Genomic DNA, 20,362 nt, shown 5'->3' with positions numbered 1-20,362 from the left:
TCACTGAACACTCAATTTTACAAAAGCCTGTGTGATTTAAATATCACTCAAAGTTCATGAGGTGGTGGCACAGATCTTTAATTTCAGCACTTGGGAGGCAGAGGCAGGCAGATCTCTGAGTTCAAGGCCAGCCTTATCGTCAGATCAGGTTCTAAGACAGCCAGGTCTACACAGAGAAACCCTGTCTAGAAAAACAAACCAAAACAAAAAAAGAAACACTCCTCCCCCCCCACCCCCAACAAGCAGAACCACTGAGAAGGTGGGCTTTCAGGACATTAGACACAAGTGTGTCCCTCATGAATGGACTAATGTCATTGCCCTGGGAATGAGGTCTTAATTCAACCTTGCTCTCTCGCCCATGTGATGTCATTTTTCTGTCCTGGAATGCATCAAGGAAGACCCTGGACAGACTCAACCAGGACTTCCCAGCCCTGAACCATAAATCAGCTTCTAATCTCTGTCAGTTACAGTCCGCTGTATTCTGTTCCGTCAGCATGTGACACTGACTAAAGCAAAGACCCAGCAAGAGTCTAAAACGTGGCCAGCCTTTCTTCCCTCGAAGGGAATACCACTGCAGTTGTAACCCACAGATAATTCTTTATGATTATTTATACCACTATGGACAAAAATAACATCTTTATTTACAAAAATATAGTGTATTCCACCCAGGCAGTGATAGCACATGTCTGCAACCCCAGCCTTCGGGAGGTGGAAGCAGTAAGATTAAATATTCATAAGAGCAAGATACATAGATAAAGTGTAGAGCAGAGACTGAAGAAAAGGCCATCCAGAGACTGTCCCACCTGGGCATTCATCTCATATACAGTCACCAAACCCAGACACTATCATGGATGCCAAGAAATGCTTGTTGAAAGGAGCCTGATATGGCTGTCTCCTGAGAGGCCCTGACAGAGCCTTAAAAACACAGAGGCAGATGCTCATAGCCAACCATTGTACTGAGTGCAGGGTCCCCAATGGAGGAGTTAGAGAAAGGACAGAAGGGGCTGAAGGGGTTTGCAACCTCATAGAAAGAACAACAATATCAACCAACCAGAACCCCCAGAGCTCCCAGGGACTAAGCTATCAACCAAGGGGTACACCTGGTTCTAGCTGCATGTCAGGCATCAAGGGGAGGAGAGGTCCTTGGTCTTATGAAGGCTGGATATTTGCCCATTGTAGGGGAATCAAGGGTGGGGAGATGAGAGGGGGTAGGTGGAGGAACACCCTCATAGAAGTAGGGGAGGGAGGAATGGGATGGGGGCTACCTGGGAGGAGGGGAAAAATGGGGAAGGGGATAACATTTGAAATGTATTTACATTTAAAAAGTATATCCAACAAAAAAAGTGAAAAAAAAAAAAGAATTCAAAGGCCATCTGGGGTGGGAGTCTGGGGTGGGGGCCTGGGGACAGAGAGAAGACACTCTTTTCTTTATCATTGTTCTTAGCCTGACTTCTCAATACATGGCCAAGAAGTGAGGGTAAAGGCACTTCCTGCCCCTCCATACTTACAAAGTAGTCAGCCAGTAGAAGCTCCGACTTGTTTTCTACAGACAGGATTGCAGTCTCTTCCATTAGAGCCTGGATATCTTTTTCAACATCAACCTTGCTGATGGCACAGTGGATCTGGGTGTGGCACTGGAACACCGAGAAAGGCAGAGTGGCCTCAGAACTGATTCCCACCAACCTTACTGCTCACGCTAGAAACAGAACGGTCTCCACTACTCACTGTGGTCAGTGTTTGTCCAAAGAGAGAAATGTGTTGGCTGTATTGGTTTAAGTTATTGCATAGAAGTTGAATTCTTTCCTTCTCCAGCTCCAGCAAGCTCTGAAGAGAATAAACATGAGGGGACAATCAAGCATTTCTTATGCAAAGCTTGTCAGTCCTCCCACACAACCCACCTCGAGATAGCTTGAGCAAACTGTCCGGATTTGCCTTGGTATATTCAAACTGCAGTGCAGAGGGGGTTGGGGGGATGGGCAGGGGTATGGCTTACTATCCTAATGCCCCCGTTTAACTCACAGGTTTTCCTGTGATTCTTTACCCTCACACAGCATGAAGGCAGATGCCACAAGCTATTAGCTGTTCCAATATTTTTTTTTTTAAAAAGGGAGATGAAGAGAAAAGAAGGCATCAGACGCAGCTTTGATGTTTGAGAGGAGACTAAAGTAAAGCCCAGGAAGTGTTGGGCATCAGTGAGCTTAGCTCAACGCCCCCAGCTGAGCTGTTTGCACAGGTTTCCTGAGAGCAGAACATCCTGCGGCTTAGCTTGATTCCCTAACCACCAAGCCATCTCTCCGGCCTTCATAGCCTTTTATTTTATGTCTATAAGCTTTTATTGCTTGAAAGTTTCATACATGCCTGCAACATGCGTTGATCAAATGTGTCTGTTTCCCTCCCCTCCCATCTCTTCCCTCGTCTCCCTTCCACTTTTTCCTCCCAACTTCACATGCTCTGTTTTTAAACTGTAAGAGCCTCGGTGCAGGACAGTCTACTGAACATGAGTAGTCTCTCAGTCACTGCATCCCTGGAGAAAACTGACTCTCCCTCAAGCAGACGACATCAGCTGTCGTTGATAGTTCTTTCATTGGAATGGCACTTCGTGAGCCCTGCCCCATCCACGCTAGAATTTTGGCTGGCTTGATCTTGTGTCGCTCTTAGTACAGAGCCATCCCTGTTGTGAGTTTACATGTGCAGCAGTGCTGTCTTTCTTAGCCCGCTATTTGAATGCACACACTCATTCCCTCTGGCACTTGGAGATATCCTGGTCCCTTTCCCACAATGGTCCCTGAGCGCGTGCCATAGATGTCCCATGTCGGGCTGTACATTCCTCGATCTCATTCTCTGCACTGCGACCAGATTTGAGTTTCTGTTGTAGCTATCCTCTACAAAAGTAAGCTTCTCTGATGAGTAGTAAGAGATGAACTAATCGAGAGGGTGTAAAGACAAGAACTTCCGGGGCAAGTTGTGCTGTGCCCATTTAGTGAATATTAGGGTTTCTCTTAGGGCCTAGCCAGCTATGGAGTTTTGGCCTTGCTGACACTACCAAAAATGATAGTTCTGTCCAGCAGAGCAGGCTTTAACTTCAGTTAGAAACATTTGTTTACTCCCGTAACACCCATACCATTACTACGGCCAGTGGTCACATCAATTGTCAGGCTAATCTTTACTGTCATTTATAGCTCTCATTGCTGTATAAGATTGCTGGCTTATTTTCTCCCCTAGAACCTTTTTTTTAAAAATATTTATTTATTAATTATATGTAAGTACAATGTAACTGTAGCTGTCTTCAGACACACCAGAAGAGGGCGTCAGATCTCATTATGGATGGTTGTGAGTCACCATGTGGTTGCTGGGATTTGAACTCAGGACCTTCGGAAGAGCAGTTGGTGCTCTTAACTGCTGAGCCATCTCTCCAGCCGCCCTAGTACCTTTATGTAGAACATTACAGCACTATGAAAGATAACTAGTAGGGAATATTCTCTGATCTTTAAAAAAAAAACATTTATTTATGTTATTTTATGTGTTTGAGTGTTTTGCCTATACCTATGTGTTCATGCCCTATGTATACCTGATGCCTTAGGAATGCTTTAACGACTGAACCGTCTCTCCAGTCCCCATTTTCCAGTCTCCAAGGGACAATTTGATAAGAGTAGAATTTCTAGTTCTAATCACTTCTTAATGCGAGATCTGGAGCATCAGAGTCTATTGCTTAAAGGTAAGAAAACGGCCTCCAGATTTTATGTAGGATAACAAAAATTACAACGACTGGAGTATAACTTTTAGCTAGCAAGGGTGGATAAGGAAGTGAGGAGCACACAGTTGTTAGGTTTGTTAAGTTTACCCGGCAGCTTCGCTGGCTACCAGCCTTCTAGAGCAACGTTATCAGATTCTAGAGTAAGTTACCGGACTCTCGCCACTCATTTGCTGATTTATGGCTTTGGAATGGATAGAGAAGTTCAAAACTGAGGCCAGGTGAAACCCTTGGGGGAGATTTTTAGGCCGTGCTGGGACAGCGCAGGCTGCAGTAGTGATGCTCAGAGGACTATGCTCTGACAGAGACGGCAGGTGTCTAAGACAGTCTCCACAGCATGTGCTGTCTGGATAAGGTCAAGGCTCTGGGAAAATTGATGGGTACCATTATCACAAAGAAGAAGAATGGCTGGGCATCGAGGCTGTTGGTAAGCAGGTGGGACAGCAGAAATTCACAAGGTCACTGCTAACCTGACCCGCTCTCGTGTCCTCCTATATCCATGTGCTGGATTTAACTTGTTGCACATATCCTTCTGTGTTTGCAATCTGAACTTATGTGCGTAAGCATGCTAAGGTTCACATAATATACACAGCGTCCCTTTAAAGACACAGTTCACTGTTCTGAAGTGCATGCACACCACCGTGACACCCTTGCCGGTACAATGTCCACCGCACTTTTCATCTTGTAAAATGGACACTCTCCACCCATGAAGTAATAACTGCCTATCCCTCCTCCTTCTAGCCTTATCGGGTACCACTCAACTTTCTCACTCTCTGACCTTGACCAAGGTAGGTCTCAAGCAGGAAGAATCATCAAATGTATCCATAAAGTACATCCATGTCATAGACACGTCTTTAAGGCTGAACGATACTCCAGTGGATGATACGCTATAATCTGCTTACTGACGTAAGGTCATTTTGTTGTTTCTTTAAATGGCAGCAATCAAGGGATCAACGGTAACGACAAACATCTGTGCCAACACAAAGACATTTAGATTTTTATTTTTGTGCCCGCACCCTGACGTTTTGATGGGGAGCCTGCAGTCACACCTTCACAGCCTCCTGGTTAGATGGCTACAGCATTTTTGGGAAGTTAAGTGCCTCTGGGATAGTCAGTATTTCCTGAGACTTTCTCTAAAATCACAAGCATCAGCCAATAGAATGTCCTTTTGTCTACCAGATAAAGAATTAAAAGGCAAAATTAATAGCCTGTCAAATGTATTGATTCCTCTAAGGCAGAATTAAAATGCTGCATAACAAACACAGGTCACTGGTTTGTATCACCTCAAACAAGAAAAAAAGACCTTACCCTATTTTCTAAAAAATGAAGAAGTCAGCTATTTCATCTTAGCAAATGGAAGTGAAGGATGTGTGGGTCAGGAGTAAAAGTCAGGCTTAGAACACAGTGCACTCTGGGCAGCAGTTGCTTCTTTACATCGATAAGCACAGAACCACACTCATCAATCTCAGATTAGAATAACTGGTGTCTCTTCGTACAGATGAGAATGTTTAACAGCTTTAATTACATTTCAGGGAAATCATTAAAATGATTTGTGTTTGCTCATGAAAAGAGGCAGAAATAAATTCCACCGTGCAAAGGGGAAAATCCATATCTCATTTAATGAGTTATTGCTTTCTAGTGTAGTGTTTAAAAATAGTTGATAGAGACAAGACATTCTGGAGGGCCTCCAGCTGTTTGACAGCACAGGCGAGGGACGTATGGTCAGAGAGTTACCAAGGGATGGCAGATTTGGAGCCTGTCTGGGCTCAGAAAATTCATGCTCCTTATTCTTTCTCTCAGTTTCTGCTGCTCTAGCTTCAGGGTACTAAGCGAGGATCTCGGAGAGATTGCATTTTCATTTGAATTGCTTTCAAAACAGAAGATGTATTCTAGTATTTCCATAGCAGGGATTTCAAACTTCAGCATGTCTAGAGTTACCCGGACCCTTCCGAAAATCATGCAGGAGTTCTGAGACACTGTGTCTGGGGTGAATTTTCACAAGTACCCTAACGTTATGAGGCAGTGTCTTGAGCCACGTTCTAAAAAAAAAAAAAAGTATTCATTGTTCTTTCACTCCGAGATAACCAGCACAGAGCTGGCACATTCCAGTGCAGCAGTGCATGTCTTCACGAATTTCACATTCCTCGCTTGGAATTATAATTATAAATATACAAAAGACATAGCGGACACAGAAGCATGTGAGTCAGTGAGTTGTGGGGTAGACCAAGACACAGAAGGCAAGCTATTACCAAGTGAGAACATCACTGAGGGTCCATGTAGAACAAGGGGGACACTCCAGGGTCATCCTTTAGGTGGCTGGTGCTCAGGAAGATGCACAGAAGACACTTCAGAGGGAGTTAGGGTGCCGGGAGCTGTGACCCCACAGGGAGAGGAGGCCTCAGTGGCCCATAACACAGTGGGGGTTGGGCCACAAGTTAGAGAATCCTATCCTTCCGATTATGCCTTTTGGGATATTTAGCTCGTAAGTTCCAATTCTAATAAAACAACGAAAAAACTGAAGTTGAAAGGAACTCTTTTGGAGTGTAAATGAATGTGTATCTTGCTACCATAACATGACTTTGGGAGGAAAGAAGATAATTTCCACAATGTTGCAATTTAAAAAAAATACTGAAAGAGACTAGAGGGAGGGAGGAGGATTCCTTTGTTTTTCCGAAAGAGGGTCTCATCTTGCTAAATGATTCTGGCTGGCCTGGAATTTGCTGTATAGACCAAACTGGCTTTAAACTTGAGGCGATCATCCTGCTCTGCCTCTGCATTCAGAGTGCTAGGATTATGGGTATGGGAGGCTCTTAATGGCAGAAAAGGAAACAAATAAAGGATCTAGAGAGCTCATAAAACCCGGTGTTACAGTGTCCGCAATACCTAACCCGGCTGAAAACCAGTCTGAAGCCAGTTGTGACAAGATAGATCTGCTGCTGTCATCCACGGCTGTGACCTAGGTACAGGCTAAGGAAGATGGAGATGATAAGCGTACACATTTTTTCCTTGTAGCCCTTGAAGGGTGCCCAGACATCTGTCACCAGCCATCCATGGAAGCTAGCCTTGTGGGACGTCATAGCTCCACTGGGTGTTCTGGGAGCTGAGGAAGGCCAGTCCAGACTTCCAACGACAGAGATAGCATTCACATCCTTCATCATCTGTATCTGGGATCCTCTCAGCACAAAGAAGGGCGGGGCCAGGATCCTATATTCAGTGATGTAATAATCCAGGCAGTACAACACACTTACAACCTCAGCGTGTGAGAGGCTAATGCAGGAGGATTGCCATGATTGAAAGCCATCCTAGGCTACAGACTGAGACTGTGTCTCAAAAACAACCAAAGAAAACAAACCAAAAAGCTGATTGAGAGAGGGCTTCTTCTTGTGTCCCTGTTTTCTCTTTTCTTTGATAGGAGTTCCTATCTCGTCTCTAACTCCCCATCTGTCCCTCCCAGAAAGTGACTGAGCTTAAGAGACTACAGAGCCCTTCAGCCCTTCTTGGTTATGAGCTTCCCTCTCCCCATTCTTCCTGGTGTAGGTGTTGGTATTCTGTCTAAGCTCCACCCCACACTTACCTGGCAACAGTCAGGTAGGCCCCGCCCCATAGACCTGGCCCACTATAAAAGGGTCTATTTGCCCCTCCTCTCTCTCTCTCTCTCTCATAGCTCTTGCTTCTTGGCACTCTCATCTCTCTGCCCCTCTGGGGCTCTCCCCCCCCCTCTCCACGTGGTCATGGCCGGCCTCCACTTCTCTATTCTCTCTCTCTCTGCCTCTCTAACTCCCCTTCTCTGCCCTGAATAAACTCTATTCTATACATGCCTGTGTGCGTGTGGTCCCTCAGGGGGAAGAGGTGCTTGGGCAGGGGCCTGCCGCAGTGCCACACTCCCTTAACCCCCATTCTCTCTTTTTAAGCCCCCTTCATTGGTGCACTGGCCCTTCAGTAGGAGCCTGCTGAGTCTCAAACAATGTCGGACAAGTACCTTTGACTCTCCAGCCTCCCCTTTCTCAGCTATCAACTGGGAGTAAAATGATTACTTTCCTCATAAGGTTGTGAAATAGTATAATGAACGTGAATATACTTAGTTCAGTGCCTGATCCCACGGAACACCATGCATTTGATACAGGTTAGTCCCTAGGGTACTTGTTTGCTTTTGTTTGGTTAAGTTTTGTTTTGTTTCTTTGTTTTGTTTTGTTTTTTGAGACAGGGTTTCTCTGTGTAGTACTGGGTATTCTGGAACTCACCCTGTAGACCAGGTTGGCTTCAAATTTAGAGCTCCACCTACCTCTGCTTCCTGAGTATTGGGATCATTTTTCTCATATGGTAACTGTTTTAAACATTTTTTTTAATGTTTTAACTTAGAATACATAGATAAAATGAAACAAAAAATATTCATGTTTTTACCAACCAGAGTTGATAATTGTTTCCTATAGTTATGCTGGTTTTTTTGTCTGTTTGTTTGTCTTGTTAGCTTGATATTAGCTAGGGTCATCTAGGAAGAAGGAATCTTAATTAAGAAAACGCTTTCATTAAATTGGCCTAGAGGCAAGTCTGCAGGGGATTTTCTTAATTAATGATACAAATGGGAAGGCCCAACCCACTGTAGCTTGTTTCACTCTTGGGAATATAGTCTTGGGCTGTGTAAGAAAGGGCCCTAGAAAGGAAACCAGTAAGCGACATTCTTGTATGGTCTCTGCTTGAGTTCCTGCTTCCAGGTTCCTGCTTTGGCTTCCTCCGGTGATGGACTGTAACCCACAAGCCAAATAAACCCTTTCCTCCTTAAGTTGCCTTTGCCCATAGTGTTTTATTATAGCAGTAGGAACCTAACTAGGACAATGATCATGCTTGTGCTGATTTGAAAAGAGACACAGCAAAGCTCTTCATATGCATTTGAAGTAGTGGTTAACCCTGGGAAGTGGGTATCTTGCTTTATCAGGAGCCATTCAGAGGCCGAGTGGCTCCATATTTCAGTCCTGTGGTGTTTCATTTCCCTGGTTCAACACAGGTCTGGACACTAGGTATATAGTTACAAACACATGACACCTCAATATAGGCTAGGTATGAGTTGAAATTTTCTTGCATAGATGTATAAATGATTTTTTTGTAATACCATTGTTTTGAGGTTAATTCATATTTAAATATAGGTTGGGTTAATTTAAATTGGCCTACTTCATAAATCAGAGCGCATTGTAAGAGTATTCTACTGAAGATTGTTTACTATCTAATTATGAGCTATCCTGTAATGAACATTCTGTGCCTTACTCTTTAAGTACATGCTAAACCTTTCTTCAATATATATGTGTACAAGGGAACTTCTGTATTAAAGGCAAGAACACATTTCTGGTTTCCCAGATACTATTAACTTATTCTCATTAGAAGGGTTCAAGAATTCTTATTTTTAACATCCTTATTAATATCTAGATATTATCACTTCCTAATTTTGACACATGATTATCTTTTCATGTAGTGATTTTGATTTTCCATTTTGACTTGTACATTCATGACTTTTGTCTGTCTTTGTCAATTTGGCACAGTTCATTCTTTAAAAAAAATATTTTATTTCATTTTATTTTATGTGTATCCACACCTGTGCAGTAACTGCAGAGGCCAGAAGAGAGTGACAGAGTTACTGGACCTGGAACTGCAGATGGTCGTCAACTGACATGTGGTTGCTGGGAATTGAACCCCAGTCTTCTGGAAGAGGAGTCAGGGCTCTTAACCACAGAGCCATCTCTCCAGCTGCCAGAATTCATTCTTTGTGGGTCTGTATTCCTAACATCATGTCTAAGATTTTGAGTTTAGTACCCTACTCATTGTTGGATACTCGTTATCCAACAAAATGCCCAGTACAGAACACTCTATCACTGTACGAGTCAGTGATAGATTCCTTTCCGAATCACTAATACCTAAGCTTTAATTTATATTCTTCTTCTTCGATAGAAGTTTTGTTGAGCTCACTCTCCACTGAGATTTAGGAACAGAAAGTCCTGCTAATGATATACATGAGCTTTCATTGGTGACTATGTTCAGGGAGAAATGGAAACAATGTGAGGGAAAATGGTTTGTCTAGTGCCATGGTACCAGTGCATGTCATAGCCAAGGAAGAAAGCAGGTCTCTTGAATGAAGATCCGACCTTCACGGTCCAGGTCACACAGAACCCGTTGGAAGAAGAGGAATATGAACGCCTAACTTACCTTGTAGCAGTGTTCCAGGGTGCTTTCCCACTTCAGCCTGGTAGAATAGCCTGCGATGTTTTTCTGGTAGTAACTTTCATCTTCTTTTGTCAATTTTTCAGTTGATTTTTTCAGCTTGTTGAAGAGCTAAAGTAAAATACCAATGTCACATAGTTATTGCCACATTTACAGAAGTGCACTTGCCATTCCATGCTTTTGATCATATGTGGCTCAGGGACAAGTGTCTCACTTTAGCTCTTTATAAATAATAGTTACTTTATAGACGACAAAACCTGGGTCTTCTTTTTTTTTTTTCCCACAATGAACCTGGGTCTTCTTTGCTGTTGCATTTTTGTCTTTGTTTTAAGAAACTATTCCAGACACTCATGGCCCTCAATACACCTTCAGCTTGACATTTGAGGAAATTGCGTTGTCAAACATGAAGTGTTTTGCCTACATCTCTCACACCAAGAAGGCCAAGTGACTGAATTTGACAATTTACAGTGCAGGTCTGGGATCTTCAACTCAAAGTACAATCCATTGGCCCAGCCAGAAGTCTTATTCAATAAGCATTTAGGTTTCTCCATTCCTGTCCTTGTTGCCTCAAATAATTCTTAAAACCTATTTCTATAATAGGTTACCAAACTGTCTCCCATCTTAATGCTAGAGGTTGAGCTTTGGAGCGAGGCATGATGGATCAGAGATCTCATTTCAGCTTCAGGATGAGTTAGATCACCTTTATAAGGTACAGGATCGTTTTACATGATGGGGATGATGGCTCCCACTTCACTGAGTTCCTGGGAGGATTCAGTAAGGTAACACAGGTGAGATACGCGGTGCACCATCTACCTGGCACCTACTGCAACACTAAGCTTAATATCCATGCCCATGTTAGCTTCACGTTACGGCAGTCAGACACATGGTTTCCTTCCATTTCACTCTCCAGGGATCTGTCTCTCACAAAGAGTTCCAGCCAATGACATTTGCCATTCTGGTTGCAATGTCTCTGGGAAATCAAGGTTATGCAAACCTCTCTGGACCACCATGGCTCAAATGGCTATTGAAAACGTCCAGACAAGCGATTTCATTTCTGAGAAATGAAGATTTGGACCGCATGAATGATTCTCAACTTTAATATTCTTAGGTATGAACTAGAATGTGTAGAGTAGCAACTTCTAGGGCCCCCAGTAGAGACATTCGATCATTAGCCATCTTTGTGGTGAGTCTGTAGTAGGTCCTCATCTGACTCTCGTGCACATGGTCCTTGAACTGCACTTGAAGGACCCTCCTGATGCCAGCAGTCTGGCAGTTTCAAGGACAGAGATAGAAGATTTTATGAATGACCCTCTTTATGTTTAAGGACATCGTGACGAATGTTACAATAATAGTGAACGTTCATCCAAGGTGCTGAATATTAATACCATTCACTTTACTATTCCAGTCAATGCTCTGCTGTTCTGTGATGTATAACCTATGCGGGGCACATTCAGTTTTGCATTTCAGGTTTAATGAGCCACATCTATCTGTAGAAACATGAGCTTGTGCATTTTAACCCGATAATGAAATAATGCCCTGATATAGGAAAGAATTGATGACTCGGAGGACAGAAAGAAGAACCAGAAGCAATGGAGGAGCGGGAGGCAAGGTCAAGTCAGGAGGGTTTTAACCGGTCATATGAAGAGAGTAGGCCATATTCTGAAGGCACTAGAAAGACTTCAAAGGCTTTTCATGAAAGAATATGCTGCTGAAAGTCACCTGTGTGCAAGGGACAGTAAGAGCCAATGTTCAAGGCAAAGGACCCCATTCATTCATTGCAGCAAGCCAGGCAGTGAGTGTGGCCAGGGTGAATGGTGGACGGGAAAGGCCCATGTTAACAAGCCCACAAAGCATCTGGCTTAAGGGTTAGAGCTGAGCGGATGGGAAAAGAGTTATCTTAGGTAGAAAGATGATTTCTAGAGGTGCCAGGAGGCAGTTTAGTGACAAATATGGCCAGAGATATCAATTTAGGCATTGTCAGCATAGATATGAGAGTTGAAGCCTTGGGGATATATACTTTGAGAACCTATTATTTACTGAGTTCCCGATATTGAATCTCTTTTGCTGGACACTAGAGACACAACAGTGAATTAAACAGAGAGGCCCTGAGGAGAAATCCTCAGGTACAGCAATATATAAGGGCCAGGTGGGGAAAAAAAGATGACATCCGTAAAGGAGCCTAAGATGAAGATGTAGGAGGATCAAGAATGGGCTACTGACAATGTTAAAAGAAGAGAAGAGACTGTCTTCAGGGGGAGCTGAATGATGTACAGTGCTTCTCAGGAGTTTGCGGGGTGCCTGGAGAAATGACCATCGTGGTGGAGATGGGGCACAGATCAATACATCCTAGTGCCAGGAGAGAGGATGACAGAGTTGAATAGACAGGACCACAGGAAGCTGCTTCTGAATCTTCCTGTTCTCCCAAGACAGGGGGTGCGACGAGCACCCCTAAATCTGTATGTCCAATCCTAACTTCTCCACAGCATTGCATTAGGAAATGGGAGTCTTTGCGAAGTGGTCAGGACTCAAGCGGAGCCCTTATGAATGAGACCAGTGACGCGACGAAAGGAAGCCCAGAGCTCTCCTCTCTTTGCCATATGAGGTTATGAATAGATGTCTGCAGTCTTGGCCCTCATCAGAACCTTAGCACACAGGCTCCTGATCTCTAGATTGTAGAACTATAGCCATTCTAACTGTTCAGAAGTTCAGTAAGATATATGTGCTGGACAAGTGTCTGGACAGCTTCCTTAAACTAACTGTGTGATGTTTTTATTTGTGGGCTGGTCAAAGTCTTATGTATGTATGTATATATGTATGTATGTATGTATGTATGTATGTATGTATGTATGTATTTAAAGACTATGAATGAAATGTATGAAATACATTTTGTTAGAGCTGCACAGACTATGGTAACTTCTATGGCAGCTCTAACAAAGTAAGATGGACCTAGGAATTCAGAAGACTGATGGGAAGAACCCCTGTGGCATGGGAGGGGCTGTCTCAGTGAGACGCGACAAAGGGCATAATCAAAAGAGGGTCTGTGAGAGCCATGGCGGCATAGTCTCAGAACACAGAATGAACTAGGTACTACTGCTCCCTTGCTGCTATGCAGATAAAAATGAACAATGGGGAATGAAGCACGACAGTCCTCTGGGAGTGGGTGGGAAGGACTGGAGCAGAGAGAAGGCGGAGGAGGTTTAGCTAGCTTCCGGTGAGAACCAGGATGGCTAAGCAGGAAAACAGGAAGTACTGCTGAGATGCTAGCACAAAAGATGATGACGGGACCCTTCCTGCGTGCAGGAGAAATGGAAGCCAGCTCTGGCGTTCGGCTCTGGGACTTTAAAACAAAAACAAAACCACAGCTGCTAGTTTAAGCAGTTGTGTGTGTGTGTGTCTGTGATGTTAGCACAGGCAGAAGTCATGATTACAGGTCCGCTATAGGAAGGTGGGCGGAGGACACTGCAGAATTTCACCTCGCAGGGAAGCTGCTAATGAAGGAAGAAGAAACGCACAGCTTTTCTGTTGTTGGTATTGCTTGACATTTAGGTAGAATAGCTTCTAATGAGGGCTTAGCATGTACTGATGCTGAGAATTTTTACATAACGTGAATTAGCTACACCCCCTCCCCTATGACTGCTCATTATTTAACTTGTTCTGATCATTTTGAACTGGGAAGACTGACACGTGAAGAAGTAAGAACATTTGAAATCCTGCTAACAATGCATTTAAGTTATTCAACTAACAATTTCTTCAGCTTAGGGGATAGAGACGCTTGCAATGCCAATTTTCTTTTCCCTGTTAAGGATTTCTGAGCACCATGGTGCTGGCTGCTTTCCTTGAGGGAGACTTAAACTTGGAGAAAGTCTGAAGTGTTTTAGTTTCTGACTTGGGGCACACGGAACAAGATTTGGGCTAGACGAGGTACAGCCCAATGTTACTTGTGTTGATTTTTTTTTTTTTCTTTTCTTTTTTTCTCTCAAAGAGCACAGCTGTCAGGTTGACTCTTTTTTAGCCCATGAATCAATGCTGTGGCCCCCACACAGACAGTGATGGAGTCTGACATGGCGGGTGGGGGGTGGGGGGGTGGGGGGTGGGGGGGCAGGGGGGTGGGGGGGCCATCAGGGGCTCTGCAGCAGGAGGGAGCTGCTGTGTGGAGTCTCACAACGGCCTTCACTTCTAGCACCGTGGACCTTGTCACCCATTAGCATGTATCTGGGCTACATGTATTCTTTGGCTTTTTCTAAGTTAACAACAAGTACACTAACGACTTTCAAAGATTTCTGTCAGGAATGTGAGATTGTTTGCCCTAAAAAAGAAACCACAAACAAGAAACATCCATCCCAGTGGATATCCTCTTTAGCTCTTGGGGACAAACACATTATTGTTCAAAGGAAAAAGAAAAATCTAGGTGATGTAGGAAGATATGACGAGAACTTGATGTAAAATGTAATTACTATCTTCAAAGCTCAAATTGCTTTTAAGCAATGTAATGGTAGAAATGTCGATTTATATTTATTGTGATTAAGCTCATAACTCTCCCCAAGGGTGTATTTTGTTTGCATTCTTAATTAATGATTATTATTTCCTAGTTAATATGAACATACCATTTAAATAATTTTATCATTATCTCATCTTGTAAGCATTTTGACTTTTCATTTTATAATGTTCACAACATATTAGTATAATATGCAAAGTATCCCATAAACATATCTATGTATATTTACTTACTTGATATGGAGGTAAGGAGTCTCTGTCAAAACTGTGGATACCACAAGCCTAAGTGGCCATGTCAGTGATATTTTTCAAGAGTTTTATGTGGACCACATATCAACTTTGAAATCCCTTTTCATGGTTATCCTACAGATCCCTACAGAGGGAGGGGCGGCCACTTCTCTGTGCTCCCATGGCTGCCCTGAGAGCCCACCTTCTGCTTCTCCTTCTGTGTCACGGATTCCTTGGAGCTTTCTACAAGGTGAAAAAGTGCTTCGTGCTTCTTGGTACTCAGCATTAACTTTTTCTTAGCCTAGGGACAGAAACACACAAACAGGAAAAGAAGAAAGAGAGAAAGAGAGAAAGAAAGAATGATATTTAGAGAAACGCTCTTTTATTTCAAAATGAGGTTTGTTTGTGAATAAATGTGACTTGTTACTTCTCTGTTTCCATCCTTCACCTCAAAATATGCTCAAAATAGCACAGATGCAAGTATTTTGATAGGGAACCTCTGTGTATTTTGTCATGATATTGGGCACATACGAATGTTTGCCAGCTCACCGTGAGCTCACACTCCCCTGGCCTAGGCCCCCTGAGTGCTGCAGTCACAGGCACACACCACATGCCCAGCCTGAGAGTTCAGAATATAAACTGAAATGATGCAGGAGGGGTGGGGCTGTGTGTGTGTGTGTGTGTGTATGTGTGTGTGTGTGTCCAGGGCTCTGTCCTTGGCAATCAGAGGGAAGCCTACTGCCTCCCTCGGACCGTGAGAAGAAGCTGTATGAAGGAGTTCAAGGACAAGTCTGCTCACAGCCCCTCCTCTGTCTCAGGCAAGTGCCTGCTGACAAACACAGGTGAGCCACAAGTACTTGGTCCTTAGAATCTGAAACTTGGCCTCTGAAGCAGCTCGCACTTCCCCACTGACATGCGCAGCCTCTTCTTGTATTGTGATGAGGGGGAAATGATTGCAGCTCAAGAAGTCTATGCGATTGAATGACTTTGCCATTCTTCATAATACAATAAAATCATTTTATTAAAAAAAAACTTATCCGAAACTGGGGGATAATAGGAGGTAGATTTTGTTCTTTGAAGCAAATAGCTATAGAACCTAGTCTCTAGCTTTTGATCCATTGTATTGGCTTTCCTGTGAGAACTGAGTGTTTATAGATAATTGTTTTTTTTTTCAAGACAAACCTCTTTAAAAAAAAAAAAACCCTCAGAAGATCAAGAGCAAAATTAAAAACAAGTGATTGGATTTTTTTTTTTTTTGACTTTGAGCTATGTTCTCAATGTGACTCTTGTGAGCCTCTTTTTATCAGAACAGCTACCACAGGGTAGGAATTTGCCTTAAATTGTTCTCATCTTAGTCTCTGGAGTCTTCAACTTCAGCATGAGCTTAGAAACAAGCCTGAGGCCAGCTGCTTCTGAGAACATCTCTGGTTATTTGGTACAGGTGGCTGTTTACTTGCAAAGGATCACTTGAGTTATTAACATTTAGGAGATGAGAAAGGAAGCGTTCCACTCTTCGAGTGCAAATCCTCAAGGACGTAACTGGGTTTTCTTAGCAGATTCTGCAGCCTCTCACCATTTCATCTCAAAGCAACTCCTCCTGCACATGGTTATTCTAGAATAATCTTCCATACCTATGGGTCTCATCTGCTGTTTCTGTAGCTTAAGAACCAGTGATAGAATTCTCTAGCTTCACAGATCAAATCACAATCTCTCTAGAAGGACTCATGTGTTGTTTCCTGCGTTTGTTATCTAGCCAATTGAATTTGTAAGGAATTGAAAACTAGCAGCAGATCTTAGCGTAGTGTGTACAGAAGGTAAACTGTGTGTTGTCGTAGAATTAACACATGTATTCCCTTTGACGTCACCACACTCCTTACAGTGACCTCTCCATAGCAAGGTAGAGATCTCTAACAACCTTACACAAATGGGGAACCAAACTGGTGTTTGTTATTTTTCCTAAACTATGGACTTCACAGAGAGACGGCCAATATGCTGGAGCAGAGCAGTGACTCCAGAGTCCAAGAACTTCTAAGACTTCACGGTTTAACCATTAACCAGATTAAAAACTTTGGAAATCACCTTGACAGTGCAAAGTCACCTATGTCCTCAGTTGTGTGATGATGAATACACAAATATACAGCTCTCAGCACTTGAGTGCCATGTAAACATTAGCCTAAATAGTAACCATATTTTGAGTCATCCTCTTCATTGGATGAGTCGAATGACATCTATATAACAACTCAGGTGAGTTGTTTTCTCTTCAACAGGTGTATAGAAAAGCATTAGAACCCATAAATATATTTGCACAAAAGCAGAGTCCCATCCTAAAAATTGACTATATGTAAATGCTATTAGTGGATACTTGCCTTGATTTGCTGATTCCAGTTATTAATTACAAGATTCGCTGTCTTTTCCACTTCATTATCAAGCTATGGAAGAGAAAAACAGACAAAGTGTTTTTTTTTCTTGCTTAGGCTCTGCTATTGATTAAGTATCAATGAATCCCCAAATACATAGGTTGAAACCTATTTCTGCTGCATCATAGCGTTAAGAGGTGGGACTCTGGGAAGTGACTGGACCATGTGAATGGAGCCCTCATACATGGACCAGTGCCTGTGCTTGTTTGAATGAGAATGGCCCCCATAGATTCACATATGTGAATGACTAGTCCCTAAGTGATGGAATGTTTGAGGAGGTTTAGGTGATGTGGCCTTGTTGGAGGAGTGTCACCTGGAGTGAGCTTTAAGGTTTCAAAAGTCCAAGACATCCCCCAACCCCTTAGGATTAGGCTATAGCTCCCAACCTAATCTGCACCATGCCTGCTATTCATGCTTTCTGCCATGAGCATAATGGACTACTCTCTGAAACTGTCAGCAAGCCCCCAATTAAGTGCTTTTTTTTTTATAAGAGTTGCCTTGGTCACGGTGACTCTTCAGAGCAATAGAATGATGACTAAGACAATGAATGCCCTTATAAAAGACACCTCCAGGCCTCCTTCACTCCCCTACCATGCAAATGCATAACATGAAGATGGTCGCCTATGAAGAATAACCAGTTCCTCAGCAGAGACCTAATCTGCTACTGCTTTGATCCTGGGATCCCCAACCTCAAGAACCAAAAGGAATGAGTTTCAGTGATTTCTAAGCCACCAGCACTCTTCAAACTAACTCAGTTACAGCGAGTTACACTGTACTCATAGTGATGGCTTGCTAATTCTGGCACAATCACTCTCATGATTTATCTGAGCTTCAAAACCCTAGAATGGACATATTTGGGCTTGTCTCTATGTCAAGCGTCTCTTGACATGACTTGAAAAGTAGTGGTTTCTAATCTGTAACAATGAGAAAAGGCATATGTAGGAATATGCACCTTGCTGAGCAGGGCCATTCAACATCTATTCATGCTGCAAAACATTCACAGAGTGAGGATCAGAAACTTGATTTCCACCAGTCATTAGATATAGAGCACATGGCGTATTATAACAAACACAGAAAAGAAGTGGTTTTGCACACTATGCCAGTTTTGACTGTGTAGATGTAGCTGAGGTGCAGAGCAAATCTCCTAAGAAAAATAAGGTGATGGAGGAGCATCGTGACATCAGCTGCTTAACATGCTGTGACAAACCATCACAACACTGATTAGCGTGGTATTAAATGGAATTATCATATTGCCATCTGATATGTAATATATTTTGTAATTAATGAAACCTAGGTTTGCTTTGAGTTTTTAAATAGGTTCCTGGCAAAAGCAGATGATTAAACTGCTTTCAAATGATTTTTGTAACTTTCTATTACCTGAGCTCTAGGTAGGACATCCGTTCTGGTGGAACACATGAGTATATAGACAAACGTCAGCTCCACTTTCCAACTCCACTTAATGAGTTTATATGTCAACGACTTCCATTCCTCTTCCACCTGAGTTTTCCTAGCTCCCAAGTTCTTTTGATTTACAAATCTGAATTTGATTTACTCATCTGAAGCCCACTTCTAGTAAACTATCCTTTCCCCTTGCAAGGAGCAACCAGCCGCTAAGACTCAGGTACTTCTTGCTTGCACTTGGCCAAAACCACCCCATCAGAGCTCTGCACCATTCATTAATGGCTATGCACGTTGCCTGGAAGCATTGTCTAAAGTGGCTAACCACTGAGATACACTCAGAGGGCACAAGGTAGCGCACACAGGGAAACCGTCCTGGAAGGAAGACACATGCCCAGAGCAGAGGACGTGCTGTAATGAGGAGCACTGTTCTGGGTGGGCGTGCCTGATGCTTCCCTTTAATGTTACATCTATTAAGGTGCACTATTATCACCTTTAAGTAATCTCACACTGGCAAGAAGAAAAACATCTTTTGAGACAAGTTGTGCTTATGGGACCTGGGTGTAGGTCAGTGACAGAGTTAGAGCTAACAAAATCGTAAAGACCGTTTAAAATACTAAAAAGTGGAAATTAGCTTCTGATTTTATCATCTTGAAGTGATTCTTATTAACATTTTGGGATGGTTCTTCCAGTTTAGATTTTATTACTTATTAGAATTCTTTGATCTCACTTTTACAGTTGATATCATATGTTAAAAAAACCTTGTTTTTAATTATGTATATATGTGTGTATGTATATGTGCACAAGTTAGTATCGGTGCCTATAGAGGCCTCAAGAGGGCACTGGATGCCTGCTGTTGGAATTACAGATGGTTGTGAGCTACCCAATATGGGTGTTGGGATTAAATTTCCTGCTTCTATAAGAGCAGGCCCTGTTTGTAACCACTGAGCCATCTTTCTAAAATCCACTATATATGTATATTGTCTTCACTGTGGAGAATGTTGAACTTGAGGTCAGAAACAAGTTAGGCAAGCCTGCTGTCCCTGAGCCAGGTCCCCATCTCTCCTATAAACCTTTTAATGACTCTATTTTAGTCGATTGCTTAACTGCACCCTGACTTATTTTTTATGATAAAGTAGTTGCTACCTATTTATTATTTTTACTGTATTGCAAACATTGTCTTACAAACATTCTTTTTATTTTTTCTTTTCATTATACATTTCTGAGACCCACTATCACTATAGCCTTTTGTTCTGTGGGCCATAGACAGAAATCTTGCTAATGTGTTTATTTCTTTAGTCCTTTGAGGACGGTCTCAAGCTGGTTTTGAAAATGCTGTGTAATCAGGACTGATCTTAAACTCTCTATTCCCCTGCCCCCATAACCCAAGTGCTAAGATTTACAGTCATGCAGCACAGTTCCCAGCTTTGATTTTAAGAGAGGGTCTCAGTGTGTAGTCTGGGCTGGGTTGAAATTTACTAGCCTAGAATGCACAGAAATTCACCTTCTTCTGCCTCTGTTTGGTTTGTTTGTTCGGAATGTTTTATCACGCAGGGGTTTGAACCTAGGGCTTTGGGCATGTAAAGAAAGTGCATTTGCCACCGAGTTTTACCCAGCTCTAGAAATCTTGCTTTGAACAGAAAAGCAGAGCTCCAACTCACCGATTTTCTCTTCTTCTCTTGCATACTCAGGACGCGGTGTGTTGGCTTTATCGCTTCCAACTCAATTGCTTTGCCAAGTTTTCTGGAAATAGAAAATTGTCTTGGGTTTACATGTACTGTCCAAATTCATTTCTGGGGAGATGAATGAGTGGCAGGTTACCGTGTATCTATTCAGGGCAGGTTTGACGTGGAATATTGGCACCCAC

General features: G+C 42.8%; 1 protein-coding gene across 1 annotated transcript in view; it reads right to left on the bottom strand.

The window, feature by feature from the left end:
- Nostrin (nitric oxide synthase trafficking) overlaps positions 1 to 20,362 on the bottom strand; it is a 62,278-nt gene that overhangs the window by 17,775 nt on the left and 24,141 nt on the right. Inside the window, exons 5-10 of the mRNA XM_052182624.1 lie at positions 20,157 to 20,238; positions 17,047 to 17,109; positions 14,883 to 14,981; positions 9,944 to 10,069; positions 1,726 to 1,824; positions 1,509 to 1,634 (exon numbers count right to left, since the gene is read on the bottom strand). Coding sequence (XP_052038584.1) covers positions 1,509 to 1,634; positions 1,726 to 1,824; positions 9,944 to 10,069; positions 14,883 to 14,981; positions 17,047 to 17,109; positions 20,157 to 20,238 — 595 coding nt within the window. The remainder of the gene's footprint in view (positions 1 to 1,508; positions 1,635 to 1,725; positions 1,825 to 9,943; positions 10,070 to 14,882; positions 14,982 to 17,046; positions 17,110 to 20,156; positions 20,239 to 20,362) is intronic.

Source organism: Apodemus sylvaticus, chromosome 5 (genome assembly GCF_947179515.1).
Source record: "Apodemus sylvaticus chromosome 5, mApoSyl1.1, whole genome shotgun sequence".
Taxonomy (NCBI): Eukaryota; Metazoa; Chordata; class Mammalia; order Rodentia; family Muridae; genus Apodemus; species Apodemus sylvaticus.
Note: the sequence above shows the minus strand (reverse complement) of the source record. Positions and strands in the feature narration are given on the sequence as shown.